Source organism: Erinaceus europaeus, chromosome 15 (assembly GCF_950295315.1).
Source record: "Erinaceus europaeus chromosome 15, mEriEur2.1, whole genome shotgun sequence".
Lineage (NCBI taxonomy): Eukaryota > Metazoa > Chordata > Mammalia > Eulipotyphla > Erinaceidae > Erinaceus > Erinaceus europaeus.
The window spans coordinates 6,358,193-6,378,117 of record NC_080176.1 but is presented as its reverse complement, the minus strand read 5'-3'; the positions used below and the strand labels follow the sequence as shown (position 1 = coordinate 6,378,117).

The 19,925-nt window shown below is 60.7% G+C and overlaps 3 protein-coding genes across 6 annotated transcripts; all 3 read left to right on the top strand.

Moving 5' to 3' along the window:
• The first annotated feature begins 297 nt into the window (after positions 1–297).
• On the top strand, positions 298–5,294 carry PRR35 (proline rich 35). 2 transcript variants are annotated; one of them, XM_016190375.2, is made up of 3 exons: positions 298–369; positions 3,522–4,524; positions 4,655–5,294. In XM_016190375.2, the coding sequence occupies exons 2-3, from the start codon at positions 3,560–3,562 to the stop codon at positions 5,217–5,219; spliced, it is 1,530 nt and encodes a 509-aa protein (XP_016045861.2). In that variant the 5' UTR covers positions 298–369; positions 3,522–3,559; the 3' UTR covers positions 5,220–5,294. The 2 variants fall into 2 exon arrangements, with proteins under 2 accessions (XP_016045861.2, XP_007528119.2); XM_007528057.3 differs by lacking the exon at positions 298–369 and adding an exon at positions 660–927.
• Positions 5,256–8,155, top strand: NHLRC4 (NHL repeat containing 4). Its single transcript, XM_060174101.1, has 2 exons — positions 5,256–5,318; positions 6,432–8,155. Exons 1-2 carry the CDS (start codon positions 5,256–5,258, stop codon positions 7,482–7,484), a joined length of 1,116 nt encoding a protein of 371 aa, XP_060030084.1. The 3' UTR covers positions 7,485–8,155.
• A 1,327-nt stretch (positions 8,156–9,482) lies between these two features.
• On the top strand, positions 9,483–15,587 carry PIGQ (phosphatidylinositol glycan anchor biosynthesis class Q). 3 transcript variants are annotated; one of them, XM_060172688.1, is made up of 11 exons: positions 9,483–9,542; positions 10,328–11,016; positions 11,221–11,352; positions 11,436–11,556; positions 12,436–12,562; positions 12,738–12,891; positions 12,961–13,072; positions 13,407–13,487; positions 13,757–13,871; positions 14,566–14,627; positions 14,936–15,587. In XM_060172688.1, exons 2-11 carry the CDS (start codon positions 10,337–10,339, stop codon positions 15,086–15,088), a joined length of 1,737 nt encoding a protein of 578 aa, XP_060028671.1. In that variant the 5' UTR covers positions 9,483–9,542; positions 10,328–10,336; the 3' UTR covers positions 15,089–15,587. The 3 variants fall into 3 exon arrangements, with proteins under 3 accessions (XP_060028671.1, XP_060028672.1, XP_007528040.2); XM_060172689.1 differs by lacking the exon at positions 9,483–9,542 and adding an exon at positions 9,578–9,586; XM_007527978.3 differs by lacking the exon at positions 9,483–9,542 and adding an exon at positions 9,733–9,829.
• Positions 15,588–19,925: the final 4,338 nt, after the last annotated feature.

The window sequence follows — 19,925 nt, the reverse complement described above, 5'->3', positions numbered from 1 at the left end:
AGGCTCCGCCTGCCTGAGCCCCCCATCCTGGCGGGCAGAACCAGGGTGTGGGGGGAGCCAGTGCGGTGCCGTCGGATCTGGTGGGAGGGCAGGAGGGCTTGCTGCTGTCAGGGGCTCCAGGCCTGACGGATGAGCGCTGACGGCCCGCGCCCCGCGCCCTGGGCCCTGACACCCGCGCGGGGTCCCGGGAGACCCGGCCGCCTCAGCACCCCTGCGGCAGCCTGCGGGCGGCGGGGTGGGGGCGACGCGGGCGCCCCTCACTCCGCACACCTGCGCCTCGCTGCTCGCGGAGGCTGACCCCCTCGCTCAGCGGCGCCACCGGACTCTGCACCCGGGAGTTGGCGCGGCTGCAGCGCGGGCCGCGGGCCGGTGAGTGCTCGGGGCGCGGGGTGGGGTGCACGGGCTGCGGGGCGCTGGGTGGGAGCAGGGGGCGGGGGCAGGGAGCGCGTGGGGCGGTTGGGGGGCGGGGTGTGGTTTGGGGCAGCAGGTTAGGGGTGCGGGGTACGGGAGGGGCGCGGGGCTCTGATTAGGGAGCTCAAGTTAGGGCGTGCAGGACAGGGGGCGCGGGGCAGGAAATGCGGTGGGGAACGCGGGGTACAGGGGGGCGCGGGGCGGGGAGTGCGCGGTAGTGGAAGGCGGGGAGGCCGGGCGGGGGGGGGGGGGCGGCTGCTTGCCGCCCCCAGAAGCGGCCAGAGGAGGTGGCCGCCCCCAGCCCTGCCCGGCGCACGCGCGTGCGCCAGCCGCCAACTTCGGGAGCGCAGCGGCGTCGGGGGTCTGGGTCGGTCGTGGGGCTGGAGGGGTGGCCGCGGTGCGAGTGACCGAGTGACCGATCGCAGCCGGTGGCGGCGTCTGTCGCGGCCTCAGTTTCCCCGCGGGCAGCGTCGCTCGCTCGGGGCGGCGAGTGTCTGGGAGGCGCCGGCTGGACAGGTAAGATCTCTGCCAAGTTGGGGGGCGCAGCGGGATGCCCAGCCCCACTCCCCCCTGCTGCTTGTCCCGCGGGCTGGGGTGCGGGGGCTTGTGGGCGTCCTCGCCATCGGGTTGGGGACAGGGGAGGGAGTTAGAGTCTCCAGAGCAGCTAAGGAGTGGGCTGACCCCCTGCACCCTGTGGGGCTCTCCACCACCCAAGGGCCAGTGCCAAGACTCTCCACCACCCAAGGGTGGCCGCTGCCAAGACTGTCCCCTCACTGCCTGGGTGGGGCGTCAGTTCCTGACATGCCTGGGTGCTAGAGTGGGGTATTGGGATGGGTCGGGTATTCCGGGGTGCAGGCCTTCGTGAGTTTGTACTCCCTCAGGGATTGAGGCGTGTGTGCATGATGATGCCAGTGTGGGTGTATGTTGGTGTTAGGGTGCTGTGTGCACTGAAGGGGGCACCCTCCAAATGTCCTTGGGGCTAGAAGTGGCAGCGGTGGCTCCTGGATAAACCTGCAGTGGGTGCCTGAAGGAGGCACGTGAGCCCCGCCTGATGGGGTCCCGGCTGGGAGGTGGGTGGGTGGTGGCACCAGGCGGCACAGCTGTGTGGCTCCCAGGGCTGGGTGATCGATGGCCCCAGCCTGCTGCCTCTGTCTCTAGCACACACACCCATTTGTCATCTGCATCTGGGGAGCAGGGGCAGCCAGGGGGCTGCAGCCCCTGGGGCCCCTCCTCCCACCCTGAGCCCTTCAAGCTCTGGGTCTCCATGGACACCCACATGTGGGACAGGTGGCCTCAGCCCCCCGATCCCTGGCCATCCCCCTCCCTGTAGCCTCTTTACCCTCCAGTCCCACCATGGGGAGGGGGGCTCCCAGTATTAGGGGGCAGCAAGGTGGCTGCAGGGGTGGGCCCCTCTGTCTGCCCAGTGCCCAGCCCTTCCCAAGCCTTGCAGTAGAGCCAGCATGTGTGTGTGTGTGTGTGTGTGAGAGAGAGAGAGAGAGAGACAGACAGACAGACACAGACAGAGAAAATGAGGTAATGGGGTGTGTACATAGTGGACTCAAGCGTCTGCTTGTGACTGTGTGTGTGTGTTTCCTGTACCAGCCACGTCTGTCCCTGGCCATCCCTTTGTCGGCCCTGCAATCCGGCCGCCCTCTCGGCCTCATGGAGCAGGGTCAGCGTGGCTCCTCACAGGCAGGCGGCCCAGGTGGTGGCCCAGATGGAGCATGGAGCCACTTGGAGGAGTGCTCAGTGGGGGGTGGGGGCCTTGGCCGAGCTGGCTGCTGCAGGCTCAGTGCTGACCTGCCTGAGGCCACCCAGATGGAGCCAGGCAAAGCAGGTGGCGGGGGACGTGCACCCCCCCCCCCAGCCTGTGCTGGCCATGTGAGGCTGACCACCCAGAGACCACCCGTGTCCCCATACCCTGGAGCAGCCGTGTGACACTGAGCTAGCCTGCTGTCCCCACTGCTGTTTCTTCTCTCTGCAGCCTCCCACCCTCTCCTCTCCCTTCTTCCCTGTCCCTCTCTTTCTCTTCTTCTGTTTCTCACATGGCAGGGTCTTGGGACCAGGAAGGAGCTGGTCACACCAAGATACTGCCACCAAATTGGCCTTTGAGGGTTGGGCAGGGGAGCCATGAGACCAGGACACACAATCACCTCCGTTTTCAAGAAGCGCTAATAACTTCTTTCTAGTATGGCGCTGGGAGTGAGCTAGGCCCTAGCTGAGGCATGATGCCAGAGCTGTCACCCAGATCATTGTTCTAGACTTTTCTTTTTGGTCAGGGCTCTGCTCAGTGCTGGCATATGGTGATGCCAGGGTCAAAGTGGGACCTCTCCCTCCTGTGTGCTCCCACATTACTATGTCCCCAGGCCTATTGAAAAAGGTTTTTCAGGGCAGGGGGGAGATAGCATAATTGCTCTACAAAGAGACTGTCATGCCTGAGGCTTCAAAATCCCAGGTTCAAACTCCTGCAGCACCATAAGCCAGAGCTGAATAGTGATCTGGTAAAAAAAAAAAAAAAAAAAAAGGGGCGGAGGGTAGATAGCATAATGGTTATGCAAACAGACTCTCAAGCCCGAGGCTCCAAAGTCCAAGGTTCAATACCCCCGCACCACCATAAGCCAGAGCTGAACAGTCCTCTGGCAAACAAACAAACAAACAAACAAAACATTCGATTCATTTATAGTGGGGGAGAAAGAGAACCAGAGCAACATTCTGGCATGTGTGATACAGGGGATGGAACTTGGGACCCCATCAATGTCTTATCCACTATTTCCCAGGCTGCCCAGCCCTATTGTTTAGAGAGAGAAGGTAGGGAGGACTCACAGCATGGCTTCATCACCCATAAAGCTGCCCAGATGCCACTCATGGCGCTCTCACCTGATGCGAGGCCTCAAACCCAGGAACCATGCTTGACTGGGAAAATCTACTGGCCCTACAATGAGGACTTTATACCTGCATCCCAAATTCAGGGAAACCACACTCACACTGAGCTCTGTAGGGGCCTGGAATGTCCGGGTAGCCCTGTTCCTTGAGGGAACGGCACAGTGGTCCACAGGAGGGTGTGGGCCTGAGCGGGGATGCAGGGGATGCTGACTGAGGCCCGTCCACAGGAGGCCATGGTGAGGGGGCCAGTCCGCTAGCAGCCGCCATGTCCCAGGAGGCGGGCGCCTGCCATGTGGGCCCGGCGCGGGCGCGGGTGCGGAAGCCTAAGAAGCCGCACTACATCCCTCGGCCCTGGGGCAAGCCCTACAGATACAAGTGCTTCCAGTGCCCCTTCACCTGCCTGGAGAAGTCACACCTGTACAACCACATGAAGTACAGTCTCTGCAAAGACTCCCTCTCCCTGCTGCTGCACTCCCCGGAATGGACCTGCCGCCGCACCTCCGCCACCCCCGCCCGCGCCCCTACTCCAAGCCCCCCAGAGCCCCCCTCCACACCCGATCTGCGTGTGGGGGCCCCCAAGTTGGGGGCTGTGAGGTCCCCAGGGACATTGCCCCCTAGGGCTAGGGAAGCCCACAAGGGCCCAGGCCTTGGGGGGCTTCTGGCTGAGTCTTGGAAGCAGAGGCTGGGTGGGGCCCCTGAGAGCATGGCCATGGGAGCAACAGGACCTGAAGGTGGGGTCCCCTGCTACCCTCCACCGGCCCCTGCTGAGCTCCCTGAGGCCCAAAGCCTCCACCTGTCCCTGCTGGGTGTCAACTACCCCCTGAGCCCTGGGCTGTTCTCCTACTTGGGGCCCTCCCTGGCCGCCGCACACATGCCTTTCCTGGCCTCCACCAGCCCCCTGCTGCCCTCGGCCACCTGCCCTGGCCCGCCGACCCCTGAGTGCCCAACCCTGCTCCCCCGCCTATACTACCCTCTGCTTCTGGAACAGGCCCTGGGGCTGCCAGTTGGCAGGGCTCTGCCCACCAGGCCCCCTGCCTTCCCCAAGGAGCCTCCGGGTAATGTGGTCCCAGGGCTGCTAAAGGTGCCAGGCACTGGGCAGGGCGGGCAGTGGCCTGGAGGTACCCCCAGGGACTCTGGGCAGGAGGAGCTGGAGGCAGCCACACAGTGTGGCCCCAGGAAGAAGCCATCCCCCAAAGCTCCCAAGACCGAGAGGCTCAGCTCTCAGAGCAGGTGGGTGGTGTCTGGCCCCTGCGGGCTGGTGGGGAAGGGTGGGTGGGAGGCTTGGGGCCAGGCAGCAGGGCAGCAGCTGGGGGGTGCCAGAGGGCCAGTCCTGACCCACTCCCATCCTCATCCCCCCCAGACTGCTGATGGGCCCCTCTGTGAGTCTCTGGCCTGAGGACCAGGAGCCGGTCGCCCCCTCAGGTCTCCTGACACAGCAGCCTCTCAGCCTGGTGCCCGGAGTCCCTGGGCCTGTGGGTGAAGCACTGAGCCGGGCACTGGGCGATTATGCACGTGTGGAGCAGCGACTGGGGCAGCTGGCACCTGCGGGGAGTCTGGCACCGAGGCCTCTGCGGGAGCAGCTGGGCAAGATCCGCCAGGAGCTGCTGACCATCCACCAGGCACTGGAGTGGGCAGTGCGTCCGCCTGATGCCCCCCTCGACCTCTCTGTGAAGCGGGGTCCCAAGGCACCAATAGGAGCCTGGGATGCCCCAGAGCCCCCCAGCACACTGGGCCCCATGGCCGAGCCTTTCTCTGGCCACACCACCAAGTGTGAGGCCGACTCCAGTGTCCCGCCTCCCGGGCTCCCCCTCCAGGTGCCCGAGGACCCTGCAGGGGGAGGCTGGGGCACCCACGGTGGCACTGGGGGCTCCTGGACCCCCGAAGTTGTCCCACACCTGCAGAGCCCACGGGGCGCTGAGGTCTGAGCTAGGCACCCACCCTCCCTGCACGGGTTGTCCAGCATGCGGAGGACGCCCATGGCCCAGCTGCCCCAGGAGATTAAAGCTAAGCTGCTCCATGAGCCTGTGCCGCTTCTTTCCCTCCTGGGACCTGGGGGCTGGGTTTCTGTTTCTGCAGGTGGGCGGTGGTCAGGCCTCGGGGCATGAGGGCTGCTCCCCAGTGGTTCCCTGATTCAGGGCCGTGTGCCCAAGCGGCCTCCTTGGGCCGCTGCCCCTGTGGGCAAGATAACATCAGTGGCCTTCACAGCTGACTGCCTCTCCATCCAGGCTGCACTTGGCTTCTCCCGTTTTGGGCGGGGGAGGGGGGTGATGGGGGACCCTGAGAGCCCCTCCCAGAAATGGCCTGGGGAGCCTGCACTTGTTTCCCGCTGGGCTGGCCAGGCAGGGCCAGTCAGAGCAGGACCACGGCTGTCCCAAGTACCTGAGGGTGTGATAGCATCGCAGATGCCTGCCTCAGGGCATGGAGGTTGCGTCCAGACCTGGGGTGCAGAAGGGCAAGGGCGGGGACAACCAGCTCCCTGAGGGGCTGAGTCAGGAGGGAGACCCCCATCCTGTGGGCACCCTATTGCTCACCACCTGAGTGGCCAGGTATGGCCCAGCTGCAGGGCAGGGACCAGAACCAGGACCCAGCCTGTCCATCTGGGGAGGGGGGTGCTAGGCTCAGAGTGGGGGATGGGACCTCCCAAAGAGGGGGCAGCTGTGTTGGCCATGCACCATGCTGGAGTGGCAGGAAGAATGTCCCAGGGGCCAGCTAGAGGCCTGGAGGCTGTAGTCTCAGGGGCTTGGCTTGGTGATTGGCAGAGGGGCCCCTCCCTGTGGTGTCCAGGAAGCGGCGGGCTCCTCCCCCCTCTGGCCCTGTTTCCAACAACAGAGTCCGGTGTGGAGAAAGCTCAGGTGAGGGATCCCTGCCCGTTCTGGGGCTTCAGCCTAGAGGGGTCCGGTGGGGCATGGTCCTGCCCAAAGGTGCTGTCAGCTCAGGTCTCCTGGGCCCATGGCCAGCAGGCAGGGAGTGGGCATGGGCCCCAAGCTGTGACACGCATGGGGGAGAGGCTCTGCTGGAGGTAGAGAGGGCTCTGTAACACTCCTTGGGGACACCTGGGTAGACATGGGGGCTGAGAGCAGCTGCACAGTGACCTTCCTGGATGGCAGCCTGTTGTTTCTCCCAGCAGCCCTGCCTAGGAGAACAGAGTCAGAGGTGTAGCCGCTGGTGTGGACGCCGCTGGCACGGAGACCTCCCCCCCCCCCCCATCGCATACCTCAGTTTCTGCGGACGCTCTAGGATACCTGCACTGCCTAAGAAGGAACACAAGGGGGCACTTGTGCAGCCCCAACCTTGTTTTGCAGGAACTCAGGACCCCACTCAGCAGCCTGCCTCAGCTTCCTCCCCACCTGCCCCCCTCCAAGCTGGCCCATCCTGCAGAGCCCAGCCCCCACCTGAGGCCCCGGCTGCTTGGGCGGATCCCGGTGCCTGCAGGAGGGTCAGGGGGGCCCAGGGGTCTGCACTGTTCCCCAGATGGTCTGCTTTTCCTCACAGCTGGGGCTGACCCCTGTGTCCATGTACTGGACCTGGAGGGAAGCTGTCTCTGTAGCTTGCACTGCCATGTGCCAGGAGCCGGGAACTTTGTGCCGGAGGATGTGGCCGTGACGGCTGCAGGGCTGGTAGTGGTCAGTGACCTCATCCATGGGGCTGTCCACGCACTCCAGCACACGACAAGGGCCCCCCAGGGCCACTGGGTGACAGTGGGCAGCTTCCCAGCTCCCCGGGGCCTGGCCGTGGATGCCCTGGGCTGTGTCCTGGTGACTGACTACCTGGCTGGGGCTGTGCACAGCCTCACGGTAGGGCCCAGCTTGGAGATGCAAACGCCCACCTCCCTGATGGGTCTTCAGGGACCTTGCTGGGTGGGCCCAGGACCTGACGGGGGTCTGGCCGTGAGTGAGGAGTTTGGGGACGTGTGCCTATTTGGTAGTGCCCGCCAGCCCCTGGGCCGATTGGGGGCTCTGAGGGGCCATGAATTTGGTAGCCCAGCGGGTGTGTGCACCAATGCCGAGGGCAGCCTCATTGTAGCAGATGAGCTGCGATGCCAAGTGACCCTGTTCCCCCGGGCTGGGCCACCCATCAGCCTGGTGTGTGAGGGGCTGGGTCGGCCTCAGGGGGTGGCCTGTACACCACAGGGCCAGCTTGTGGTGGCAGACTCAGGGGACGGCCACATCAAGGTGTACCAGCTCCTCTAGGAGCTGGCATGATGTGGGGGAACTTGCCGGGTGGGTGGTGGGACCCTCTACCTGCAGATACTCTGGGCTGCCACTGTCCCATCTGGCTTCTGCCTTCCTCTTGGAGGGGCAGAGAGCCTCTCCCCCATGCATGTCACAGCTTGGGGCCTGTGCCCACTCCCAGCCTGCTGGCCATGGGCCCAGGAGACCTGAGCTGACAGCATCTTTAGGCAGGACCTCCCGCCAAAAGCCCCAGCCTCCTAATCACTAGAAGGCAGGCAGGGTGGTGTGGCTGGGTGGGGTGGGCAGGCACGCCCTCTGTTCCCTCCTCTTGCCCTTCCTGGCCCCTGTGTGCCAGTGACCTACAGCATCACTGGGCTTGAGGTAAGACTGAGGGTATTGCCATTGCTGGGGGGCAAGCCTCTGCCCCCATGGCCATCAGCTGTGTCTCTGCAGACCAAGCAGCCAAGCCACAGGGTTCTAGGAGAGTTTCAAGGGCTCCGGGAGAGCAGGCTTAGCTGCTGAGGGACAGTGGGGACAAGGTTGGTGCAGCCCTAAATCCAGCAGGAGGCTGTGTCTTAGGCCTGGGGGCTCACCCTTTGTGAGTGTAGGGGGACTTAAAAAAATTTTTTTTGGTAAGTTTTTAAAAATCTTTATTTATTTATTGGATAGAGACAGCCAGAATTCGAGAAGGGGGTGATAGAGAGGGAGAGACAGAGAGACACCTGAAGCCCTGCTTTCCCCCTGCAGGTGAGGACTGACCGGGGTCTGGAACGCGGGTCCTTGCACATTGCAACATGTGCACTCAACCAGGTGTGCCACCGCCTGCCCCCCATTTTTTAATATTTATTTATATTCCCTTTTGTTGCCCTTGATTTTTTATTATTGTAGTTATTACTGTTGTTGTTATTGATGTCATCGTTGTTGGATAGGACAGAGAGAAATGGAGAGAGGAGGGGAAGACAGAGAGGGAATGAAAGACAGACACCTGCAGACCTGCTTCACCGCTTATGAAGCGACTCCCCTGCAGGTGGGGAGCCAGGCCTCGAACCAGGATCCTCATGCTGGTCCTTCTGCTTCATGCCACCTGCGCTACCTACCGCCTGACTCCCTGTGTGGGGACTTTAAAAAAATACATTCATATTTATTTTATTATTATTTTGCCTCCAGGGTTACTTCTGGGGCTCAGTGTCTGCACTATGAATCCACTGCTCCTGGAGGCTAATTTTTTCCCCTTTTGTCATTGTTGTAGTTATTATTGTTGTTGTTATTGATGTCGTTGTTGTTGGATAAGACAGAGAGAAATCGAGAGAGGAGGGAAAGACAGAGGGGGAGAGAAAGATAGACACCTGCAGACATGCTTCACTGCTTGTGAAGCGACACCCCTACAGGTGGGGAGCCGGGGGCTCGAACCGGGATCTTTACACTGGTCCTTGCACTTGAGGGCACATGAGCTTAATCTGCTGCGCTACCGCCAGACTCCCTATTTTATTATTTTAATTTTTGCCAGTGCACTTTTCAGCTCTGGCTTATGGTGGGGCAGGGGATAGAACCTGGAATTTTGGAGCCTCAGGCATGAGAGTCTGTTTGCATAACCATTATGCTTATCTATCCTCTGCCCAGGGAGAGGGGGTAATTTTAAAGGTCCACTGAGGAAGGACACTTGCTGTGGGGGAGGCTGTGTGGAGTCTCTCCCCATGTGGTAGGGGACTCTGCGACCCCTCTGCAGTCAACATGGGGGTTCCACCAGCTTTTCAGATGACTGTTGGATTGAGGGACGCAACACACACTGCGTGGCGGCCATCAGGGAACATGAGGACGGGGACTCTGGGGGTGGGAACACCAAAAAGCTGCGTGTGAGGTGGAGGGGGACCAGGAAGTTGAGCGGGAAAGGACTCTGAGGATCAAGGACGAAGGGACACCTAGTTGGTGTGGGGCGCGGAACTTTTGACATAAGGAACGCCGGGGCGGGGGCGCAGGCAACCCGGATGCATTTGGGTGCAGGACCGTCTCCTGGCAACGCGGGGAGGAAATGGGCCGTCGTCCCGCGGGTCACCCTGCCCACCCGCCCGACGGCTGGTGAGCGGGGGCGGGGCCCGGCCGGGACCGGACGACGGACCCAGGTGGGACCCAGCCCCGCGCCGGGGGTCAGGGCGAGGCCGCCGGAGCTGTGTCCCCACGGGGCTCGCGGAGCCGGATTGCGGGCGCCTTCTGGCTCGGAGCAGCGCTCCAGGGCCGGGAGGGGGGCAGCAGGGCCCCGACAGACAGGCGCTTCGGGGGCGCAGCCGCCACTTTCATCCCGGCCACTCAGCAGCGGCTTTGGGGGGCCTCCAGCTCAGAGCGGCCGCCCCGCTCCCTCCGCTCACGTGTGAGAGCTGCTGCTGGCATTTCTCTCCCTTCTTTCCTTTTGCTTCTTTTGCAAACTTTGTAGACGAAGCGCGTGCGGGCAGCACGTGCGCACCCCGCACCCCGCACCCCGCGTCGGTGCTGCCTTCCCGGGTGGAGAACCCCGAGGGGCTCCCCCGCGCCCAGCCAGGTGCCCAGCGATGGGGGCCGCCGCCGGGCTCGCCCAGCGTGTGCCCCTGCCCACCTCAGGGTGCCCCTCCACCCCGGCACCAGCAGCCCAGGAGGCTGTGCCCAGCGAGCGATGGATGCGCTGGGCACGGAGGCAGCCCTGCTGTTGAGGGAGGGCTGGAGCACCCGTTGGCCTGCTGCTTCTGTGTCCGGTGGGGGGCACCCCTTGGCCCCTCCGATCTCCCCCGGACCAAACCCAAAGCTGGGCTGCCCCTCGCTGGTGGAGCTGGATGCCCTGGCCGTGTTGGGCAGGTGGGCAGGGGCTCTGAGCCGCCTCCCCTCTCCCCCAGGAAGCCGGCATGGTGCTCAAGGCCTTCTTCCCCACCTGCTGCGCCTCTGCTGACAGTGGCCTGCTGGTGGGCCGCTGGGTCCCCGAGCAGGGCTTCGCCGTGGTGCTGGCGGTGGTGCACTTCCCCTTCATCCCGCTGCAGGTCAGGGAGCTCCTGGCCCGGGTGCAGCGGGCCAGCCAGGTGGGCCTGGCCGTGCTGGGCACCTGGTGCCACCGCCGGCGGGAGCCCGAGGAGAGCCTCGGCCGCTTCCTGGAGGGCCTGGGTGCCCTTTTCACCCACAAGCCCTGGCTCCAGCTGAGCCGGGAGCCAGACAGTCGGCGCTGGAACTGCAAGGTCTCCTCCCCTGGTGCTCCCTGCGGCGAGGACCAGGTCATGCTCATCTTCTACGACCAGCGCCAGGTGCTGCTGGCCCAGCTCCACCCACCAGCCACCCTGCCTGACCGCCGGGCCGGTGACGCCACAGCCACAGCCGCCGAGGGGGGCCTGGCTGCCGTCTTCCACACTGTGGCGCGAAGCGAGGCGCTCTTCCAAAGTGACCGGTTTGATGAGGGCCCCGTGCGGCTTACCCACTGGCAGTCGGAGGGCGTGGAGGCCAGCATCCTGGTGGAGCTGGCCAAGTGGGCCTCCGGGCCCGTGTGTCTGCTGCTGAGCAGCCTGCTGTCGCTCCTGTCCTGGCTCAGCACCTGGAGGTGGGTGCCCCTCCCCCAGCCAGGGTGCACATAGCTGCGCCTCCCCATTGAGTTCGGGCACTGGCCGGGGTCCCCCCTCCAGCTGGACTAGAAGGCAGTGGGGGGTCCTGGGTCCCCAAGGGCAGATTCTGAAGAGATGCTGTGGGTGTCCCTGCTGAGTCCCCCGCCAGGTGGGCAGCCTTCCTCTAGCCCCTCTGTCCACAGGCTGTGCCGCCTGTGCCCATTGGCCTTCCTGTGCAGCAAGCTATGTACCTGCCAGCAGCTCCGGCTCCGGCTGCAGCACCTTCAGCTGGTCTTCAGCACCCAGAAGGCTGAGGACCCTGCCCAGCTAATGAGGTGCTGCCCGGCTTCTCCCACCCCGCACCTAGCCCCCCAGCTTCTCGGCAGCTGCCCTCATGCACCCTCTGTGCTCCCTGCAGGAAGGCCAACACGCTGGTCTCTGTCCTCCTGGATGTGGCCCTGGGCCTGGCACTGCTGTCCTGGCTCCACCGGGAGGACCGCATTGGGCAGCTGGCTGATGCCCTTGTGCCTGTGGCTGACGTGAGTGCTGCTCAGGTTCCTGGGTGGCCACCTGCTTGAGGGTCCTGCGTCAGCTCCCAGGCTGAAACTTCCAGCCTCCCTCCCTGGCCCTACGCCCCTGCCTGGCCCAATCTGGCCTCCTCCCAGCATACCCATTGGCCTCACTCCCTAGGCCCTGCTGCTTTACCTGCTGCCTGACCTCATCAGATGCACCTGTCTCTGAGGAGGAGCCCCTCACCCCATAGCTCCTGGGGGTGAGGGAAGCAAGGGGGGGGGTGAGGGAAGCTTGGCTGCTTCACCTCTGCTCACCCGCACGCTGCCTTCAGCCAGTTCATCTTGAACCTCCCTTTTGTGAAATTGCTCAGAAATATAAATATTTAATCTGGAAACGCAAGCCTCTCTCTGCCGCCCAGCTCTCAGCCTATAAATGCTGCATGAGGCCTCTTTTTACGAGGAGCACACTGCTCCTGGCTCCTGGGGCTGGGTGCGACCTCTGACGGGGCGGCCTCTCCTGTGGCCTCAGTGGTGGGGGTCAAAGGCCAAGGGGCTGGGGCTGCTCCCCAGGGCCGGTCCTGCCCCCATTCCTTACCTACTTCTGAGGCTCCCTGTGACTCTGGCCCTTCCCCACATGGTCCAGCTCTGGAGACCCCACCAGCTCTCTCCATGGGGGCAGCAGTGGTGTGGGCACCTAGCTCCCTGCAGCTTCATGGGGGTGGGGTCGGAAAGAAGGAGGGTTGTAGTCTGTGTTCTGTCCTGCCCAGTGTCTGCGGCTAAGGACCTTTGGGGGCTCAGTGAGCCAGTGTGAGATGGTGGGGTGGGTTCTCTTGCTTCTGGGAGCCAGTGGCAGAGGCACCAGCTGCTGCACCACGGTCAGTCACTGTGCTCCCGTGTTCCGCACAGCGCGTGGCCGAGGAGCTGCAGCAGCTGCTGGAGTGGCTGATGGGTGCCCCTGCTGGGCTCAAGATGAACCGGGCGCTGGACCAGGTGCTGGGCCGCTTCTTCCTCTACCACATCCACCTGTGGATCAGTGAGTGCGCCCAGCCCCAGGAAGCCCCCCAGGCATAGCCCCCGGTGGGTGTGCTGACTGCCCACTGTGATGACTTCGGCCTGGCTGCCACCCGAGTCTGCAGAAACCTTGGGCTCCTCTGAGCAGCTGGGGGCAGCCATTGCCTGGCACCCGCTCAAAGCTGCCCTGCCCACAGGCTACATCCACCTCATGTCCCCCTTTGTGGAACGCATCCTGTGGCATGTGGGCCTGTCTGCTTGCCTGGGCCTGACAGTGGCCCTGTCCCTCCTGTCGGACATCCTGGCCCTGCTCACCTTCCACATCTACTGCTTCTACGTCTACGGAGCCCGGTGGGTGCCTGGTGGGTGTGGCTTGGCCTACCCCGGCGGGTGGTGCTGGGCCTGACAGTGTGTCTGCAGGCTGTACTGCCTCAAAGTCTGCGGCCTGTCCTCCCTCTGGCGTCTGTTCCGGGGCAAGAAGTGGAATGTCCTGCGCCAGCGGGTGGATTCCTGCTCCTACGACTTGGACCAGGTGCCCAACGTGCTGGGGGTGGTGGTGCTGCCCGCCTGTCCTGAGGCTGCAAGGGGTCTTGGATCTGCCTCAGAGGGGCTGGGGCTCCCATGGGGGACTTAGGGCTTCAGCCCTGTGGACCAAAGTGCTCCCCAGGCCCCAGCTTCTGCACTGTCTCAGAGTTGTCTGGGCTGTGGGGCTCACAGCCCAGGGGGGGCACCCTCCCAGGACTGCAGGGAGCTGCCACCCCCCCCACACACCCCAGCTATCAGGTCTTGCTGGCAGTGCCCCACCTCTGCACAGACAGGATGGGCTGCAGGGGTGCGGAGCCCTTCTGATGCCGGGTCCCCCACAGCTGTTCATCGGGACCCTGCTTTTCACCATCCTGCTCTTCCTGCTGCCCACCACGGCCCTGTACTACCTAGTGTTCACGCTGGTGAGCAGAGCCAGGTGGCCGTGGGAGCCTCGGGGGGGGCATCTCTGGACAGTGGGGGAGGGCAGGGCGGGGCGGCAGAGGTGGCGTCCCCGGTTCCTGGAGCAAGGAAGAGGACCCCAGGGTGGAGCGCAGCTGCTGGCTGGGCCTCAGATCGGAGCCCTCCCAGGCCCAAGTCCCTGAGTGCCTTGGCTTGTAGCCCAGGGCCCCTAGGTGGCTGGGCGGGTGTGGCTGTGGCTGGGCCCCAGGGCTGAGTGTCCTCTGTGCCACAGCTCCGGCTTCTGGTGGTGGCTGTGCAGGGCCTGATCCACTTGCTTGTGGACCTCGTCAACTCGCTGCCGCTATACTCGCTCGGCCTGCGGCTCTGCCGGCCCTACAGGCTTGCGGGTAGGTGTGCGTTGCTGGGGCTGGTGGGAGGGGGGTGCTAGCCGGCACCCCAAGGTGCTGCTCCCTCTCCTTGAGTGCCTTGGAGATGTGGCCTGGCTGTTACAGGGAGGCGTGTTCCTGCTGCTGCCCCTCAGCCTGGGAGGGGCCCGGCCAGGAGATGCCACGTTGGCCAGAACCTTTACAAACTTGTCCCACCCAACCCCAGGCCAGATCCACCTTCACACCCCAGTCTGCCACCCCATCCCCCTGCAGATAGTGAGCTGGCATCCCTTCCCAGCCATGGCTGCAGCGCCTGTATTTGAGTTCCTATTTTACTTTTTCTACTGTGTTTTAAGTCCACTTGAAAGGCCACAGCTGCTGCAGCTCCTTTTGCCTGAGGGCCTTTCATCAATTGATAATTAGCTCCTGCCTCTTTCTTCAAGAACCTTCCACCTTGGGAATGCCCAGGCTGGAGCCTGAGCTGCCAGGCTGGAGCCCTGAGGGGCCAGGGGCCCCTAGCTGGCTGCCTCAGAAGGCAGGAGTTGAGGTGCCGGCAGCCATCCAAGCTGGGAAAGGCTTTGGTTGGTCCTCCCTGCAGACCTGACTTCAGCGGAGCCTGAGATGGGGCTTTGGGCCTGGCCAGGCAGCCAGAGAGGAGTGGGGGCCACCCCGAGGACTGGCAGCCCCTCCCAGCTCCTCTCCTCTCTCCCTGCAGCTGGTGTGAAGTTCCGGGTCCTGGAGCGTGAGAGTGACGGGCCCCTCCGACTCCTGATGCAGGTGAGACCCTCCCACACTCCACACCACCACACTGGGGGCTCCACAGGAGGGTCCCCCAAGACCTCTGGTGACCGTGACCCCCACCTGCCTTCTAGCAGGGTTGTGGGTGGGGTCCCTGCACTGGGTCTGACACCCAGGCACCCATCCCAGCAGACTAGACGTGCTGTCAAGGCCTGTGGGGTGCCTGAGTCCTTTATGCACGGTCTTGGGAGAGTTTTGCTGCCCAGAGAGACCCGGTGCAGGCCCCCATGAGGCCACAGCCCGGAAGTTTGGGCAGGGCCTGGCTGACCACCACTGTGTGCTTGCAGATAAACCCACTGCCCTACAGCCATGTGGTCCACAACTTCCGCCTGCCCAGCTGTGGCTGCCACCCCCGGCAGTCCTGGAGTTCCTTGTGCCGCAAGCTCTTCTTTGGGGAGCTCATCTACCCCTGGAGGCAGAGGGGGGACAAGCAGGACTGAGGGACCCTGGCCACCAGCACAGCCACCGTCAGGGTGACAGGCAGCCCCATGTCTGGACCTCCCTAGGCTCTGCATGTCTACATCTCCCTGCCCCAGGTCGTTGGCGTGGCCAGGGGCCTTCACTGCTCCTCCTGTCAGTCGCCTCAGAGCTATGTAGGCCCAGCAGTGGGCGACAACCCCTCCAAGCTGAACACAGCTATGCTGGCCCGAGGGAGCTGCTGGAGGGACACCGCCCTACATGTGGGTACCGTGCCCACCCAGCCTGTTCAGCCCCGGAGCATCTTGGGACTTGTGTGGCCTGCAGGCATGCTGGCCGAATCTGAGTCAGGGGTGAGTCCAGGACCCAGAAAGGAAGCCTGAGGACACAGTGGCATCACCTGCTCTTAGTCACAGGCTCTGCACGGGTGCTTCTCCCTGTCCCCTAGTGCTGTTTGCTGCTGGCTGCCAGAATGGGCCAGCTCTGGCCTTTATGTTGTGACAATAAAGTGCCCCTTGTGGATGCTTGGCTCTGCCTTCCTATTTCTCTGAGCAGTGGGTCTAGGGCTTGGGGTGGGCCCCTCTGTTGATCCTGAGCCAACTACCAAGGACACACAGCAGGTGCCAGCAGAGGGCACTGGAGAGACATCTCATGGGGGAATGCAGCCAGGGCCTCTCACTCTTTTTTTTTTTTAATTATTTTTTAATATTTATTTTATTTATTTATTCCCTTTTGTTGCCCTTGTTGTTTTTTATTGTTGTAGTTATTATTGTTGTTGTTTTTGTTGGATAGGACAGAGAGAAATGGAGAGAGGAGGGGAAGACAGAGGGGGAGAGAAAGACAGACACCTGCAGACCTGCTTCACCGCCTGTGAAGCGACTCCCCTGCAGGTGGGGAGCCGGGGTTCGGGCCTCTCACTCTTGGTGCTGGCCCTGCCCTGGCACAGATGGGGTCTCCCAGGCAAGGGAGTAGAGAGCATCCCCTGTTCAGCAGTGGTGCTGTCACTTCTGGTCTGGTCCTCCAGAACCGCAGACCAGAGGATGGTGATTGTGGGAGGCCACAGAGCAGGCTGGGTCTGGACCCACCACCCCCTTCCCACCAGCTCACGCCCATCCTTGAAAGTTCCAGGGGTCGGGCGGTAGCGCAGTGGGTTAAGTGCACGTGGCGCAAAGCACAAGGACTAGCGGAAGGATCCCGGTTCGAGCCCCGGCTTCCCACCTGCAGGGGAGTCGCTTCACAGGCGGTGAAGCAGGTCTGCAGGTGTCTATCTTTCTCTCCCCCTCTCTGTCTTCCCCTCCTCTCTCCATTTCTCTCTGTCCTATCCAACAACGACATCAATAACAACGATAATAATAACCACAACAGTAAAACAACCAGGGTAACAAAAGGGAAATAATGGCCTCCAGAAGCAGTGGGTTTGTGGTGGTGGTGTAGGCACTGAGCACCCAGCAATAACCCTGGAGGCAAATAAATAAATAAAACTCTGTATGTATGTATATATATAAATTTCTGATGTGACTTCCAGCTTACTGGAGCTCCAGGTCTCGCTACATGTTGCCACCAAGCTTATCTCTGACGGCCATTGTCTCTCATGCTACTTACAAGTGTTTAGTGTGTTTTTCGGGGCTGGAGCTAGGACGAGCCCGACTTGAAGCCTGCGGGGACAGGCTGGCCTATGGGCACTAGGGCAGCTTCCTTGTTCGAGCCCTCTGCAAGGTGTCTTAGGGCTTCTCACCACCATCTCTTCTGGATGCCCAGAAACTGAGGAAACTTCCTAGAGGGGCTCTGTGACCTACCAGAGGGGAGGGCTCAGGCTAGGCGCTCAGTCCTGTAGGTGAGGTCCAGGGCCCCTGACCTGAAGTCGGGACGGGGAAGGGGCAGGCTCTCTCACTGTACCTGTGACGCTCAGTCCTAGTTCCCTGCCAGCTGAGGGCCCACAGGTCTGCCTGGGGGTTTATAGCCCTCTGTCTCGCGAGGGTACTTGGCCCAGTAAGGCCTGGGTGATGGTGCTGCCCTCCTGGAGGCCACTTCTCCACATGCTGCCCACAGCCAAGTAGCCACCTCGGGAGGCTGGAGCTCTGCTAGTGGTAGGAAGTACTAACACAATTTCCTCCCCCCTTTTGTTGCCCTGGTTTTTATTATTATTATTATTGGGGAATTAATGTTTTACATTTAACAGTAAGTACAATAGTTTGTACATGCATAACATTCCCCAGTTTCTCATATAATAATACAACCCCCACTAGGTCCTCTGAATCCTTCTTGGACCTGTATTCTCCCCACCCACCCACCCCAGAGTCTTTTACTTTGGCGCTACGCCATCCCTGGTTGTTTTATTGTTGTTGTAGTTATTGTTTCCATTGCTGTCATTGTTGGATAGGACAGAGAGAAATGGAGAGAGGAGGGGAAGAAAGAGAGGGGGAGAGAAAGATAGACACCTGCAGACCTGCTTCACCACCTGTGAAGCAACTCCCCTGCAGGTGGGGAGCCAGGGGCTCAAACCAGGATCCTTCTGCTGGTCCTTGCGCTTTGCGCCACGTGTGCTTAACCCGCTGCGCTACCACCCAACTCCCACTAACACAATTTTTAAAAAGATTTATGGGGAGTCACAGGCGGTGAAGCAGGTCTGCAGGTGTCTCTTCCTCATCCCCTCTCTGTCTTCCCGTCCTCTCTCCATTTTTTTTATATTTATTTTATTTATTTATTCCCTTTTGTTGCCCTTGTTGTTTTATTGTTATAGTTATTATTGTTGTTGTTGGATAGGACAGAGAGAAATGGAGAGAGGAGGAGAAGACAGAGAGGAGGAGAGAAAGACAGACACCTGCAGACCTGCTTCACCGCCTGTGAAGCGACTCCCCTGCAGGTGGGGAGCCGGGGTTCAAACCAGGATCCTTATGCCAGTCCTTGTGCTTTGCGCCACCTGCGCTTAGCCCGCTGCACCACAGCCCGACTCCCTGTTTTCCTTTTTTTAAAAATAGTTTTTGGGGAGTCGGGCTGTAGCGCAGTGGGTTAAGCGCAGGTGGCGCAAAGCACAAGGACCAGCCTAAGGATCCCGGTTCGAACCCCGGCTCCCCACCTGCAGGGGAGTCACTTCACAGGCGGTGAAGCAGGTCTGCAGGTGTCTATCTTTCTCTCTTCCTCTCTGTCTTCCCCTCCTCTCTCCATTTCTCTCTGTCCTATCCAACAACAACAATAATAACTACAACAATAAAACAACAAGGGCAACAAAAGGGAATAAATAAATAAAATTAAAAAAAAAATAGTTTTTAAAAATATTTATTCCCTTTTGTTGCCCTTATTTTATTGTTGTAGTTATTATTGTTGTTATTGATGTCATTATTGTATAGAACAGAGAGAAATGGAGAGAGAAGGGGAAAACAGAGAGGAGAGAAAGACACCTGCAGACCTGCTTCACCGCCTGTGAAGCGACTCCCCTGCAGGTGGGGAGCCAGGGGCTCGAACCGGGATCCTTACACCAGTCCTTGTGCTTTATGCCGCCTGCGCTTAACCTGCTGCGCTACTGCCTGACTCCCATTGTTGTTTTCGACAGGTTATGTTTTCGCCTGGCTGTCTTCACGGGCGGGTAACAGACGACCAGGGACTCATGGTTGAGCTGTAGGCAGTATCTCTATTCATGCAGGACGCAGCACAATCTAAGCCGAGCTAAGCTAAACTCAAAGTACAGTACTCTAAAACTCACAATGCTGTCTTTATATATACTTCCCAAGTAGGGTGGAAACAGGATGTGACATAGAGAGGGTGGAGAGAAAAGTGACTGGTGAAAATCAGAGTGTGACAAAGAGGGGGCAGAGCAGGTGAGAATCCTATCACTGAACCACAAATGCCCTGGAGGGAGGGTGGAACTTGTTAACAGCGGTTATGTAAATAGAATGAAGTGGTTATGTAAATAGAATAGTATTAAGCAGGGGAGATTTAAACCAAATGAAACAGAAGGGGTCTCATGCATACCAACATCCCATGTTGCCCTTGTTGTTTTATTGTTGTAGTTATTATTGTTATCATCATTTTTGGATAGGACAGAGAGAAATGGAGAGAGGAGGGGAAGACAGAGAGGGGGAGAGAAAGACAGACACCTGCAGACCTGCTTCACTGCCTGTGAAGCGACTCCCCTGCAGGTGGGGAGCCGGGGGCTCGAACTGGGATCCTTGAGCTTTGTGCCACCTGCACTTAACCCGTTGTGCTACCACCCGACTCCCTGTTCCTTTTTAATTAAAAAAATTTTTTTTTTTTACCAGAGCACTGCTCAGCTCTGGTTTATAGTGGTGCTGGAGGATTGAACCTGGGACTGCAGAGCCTCAGGCATGAGTCTCTTTGCATAACCATTATGCTATCTACCCCCCACGCTTTCTTTTTAATTTGTTAGGCCAGGTAAATTGAGAGAGAAGGGGAGACACCTGCAGCACTGCTTCATTACCTGTGAAGCTTCCCTCTGCAGGCCGGGACCAGAGGCTTGAACTCAGGTCCTTATGCATGGTGAGGTATGCTCCACCAGGTGTGCCACCACCCAGATGTATGTGTGTTTATTTTTCTTCCTCAAAGCACTGCTCAGCTCTGGCTTGTGGTAGAGACTGAACCTGAAATTCAGAGCCCTTAGGTATGAAAGTTGTTTACATAACCATTATGCTGCCTCCCCAGCCCTGTAATTTTCTTATAAATATTTTATTTAGGATAGAGATAGAATTCCAGAGGGAAGGGGGAGATAGGAGGAGTACCTGACATCTGGGGCCCAGCTTCACCACTTGTGAAACCCCCTTCCACTCCTCCCCCAGCTGCAGGAGAGGACCTGGGGCTTGAACCTGGATCCTTGTGCACTGTAACATGTTCACTTTACCAGGGGTG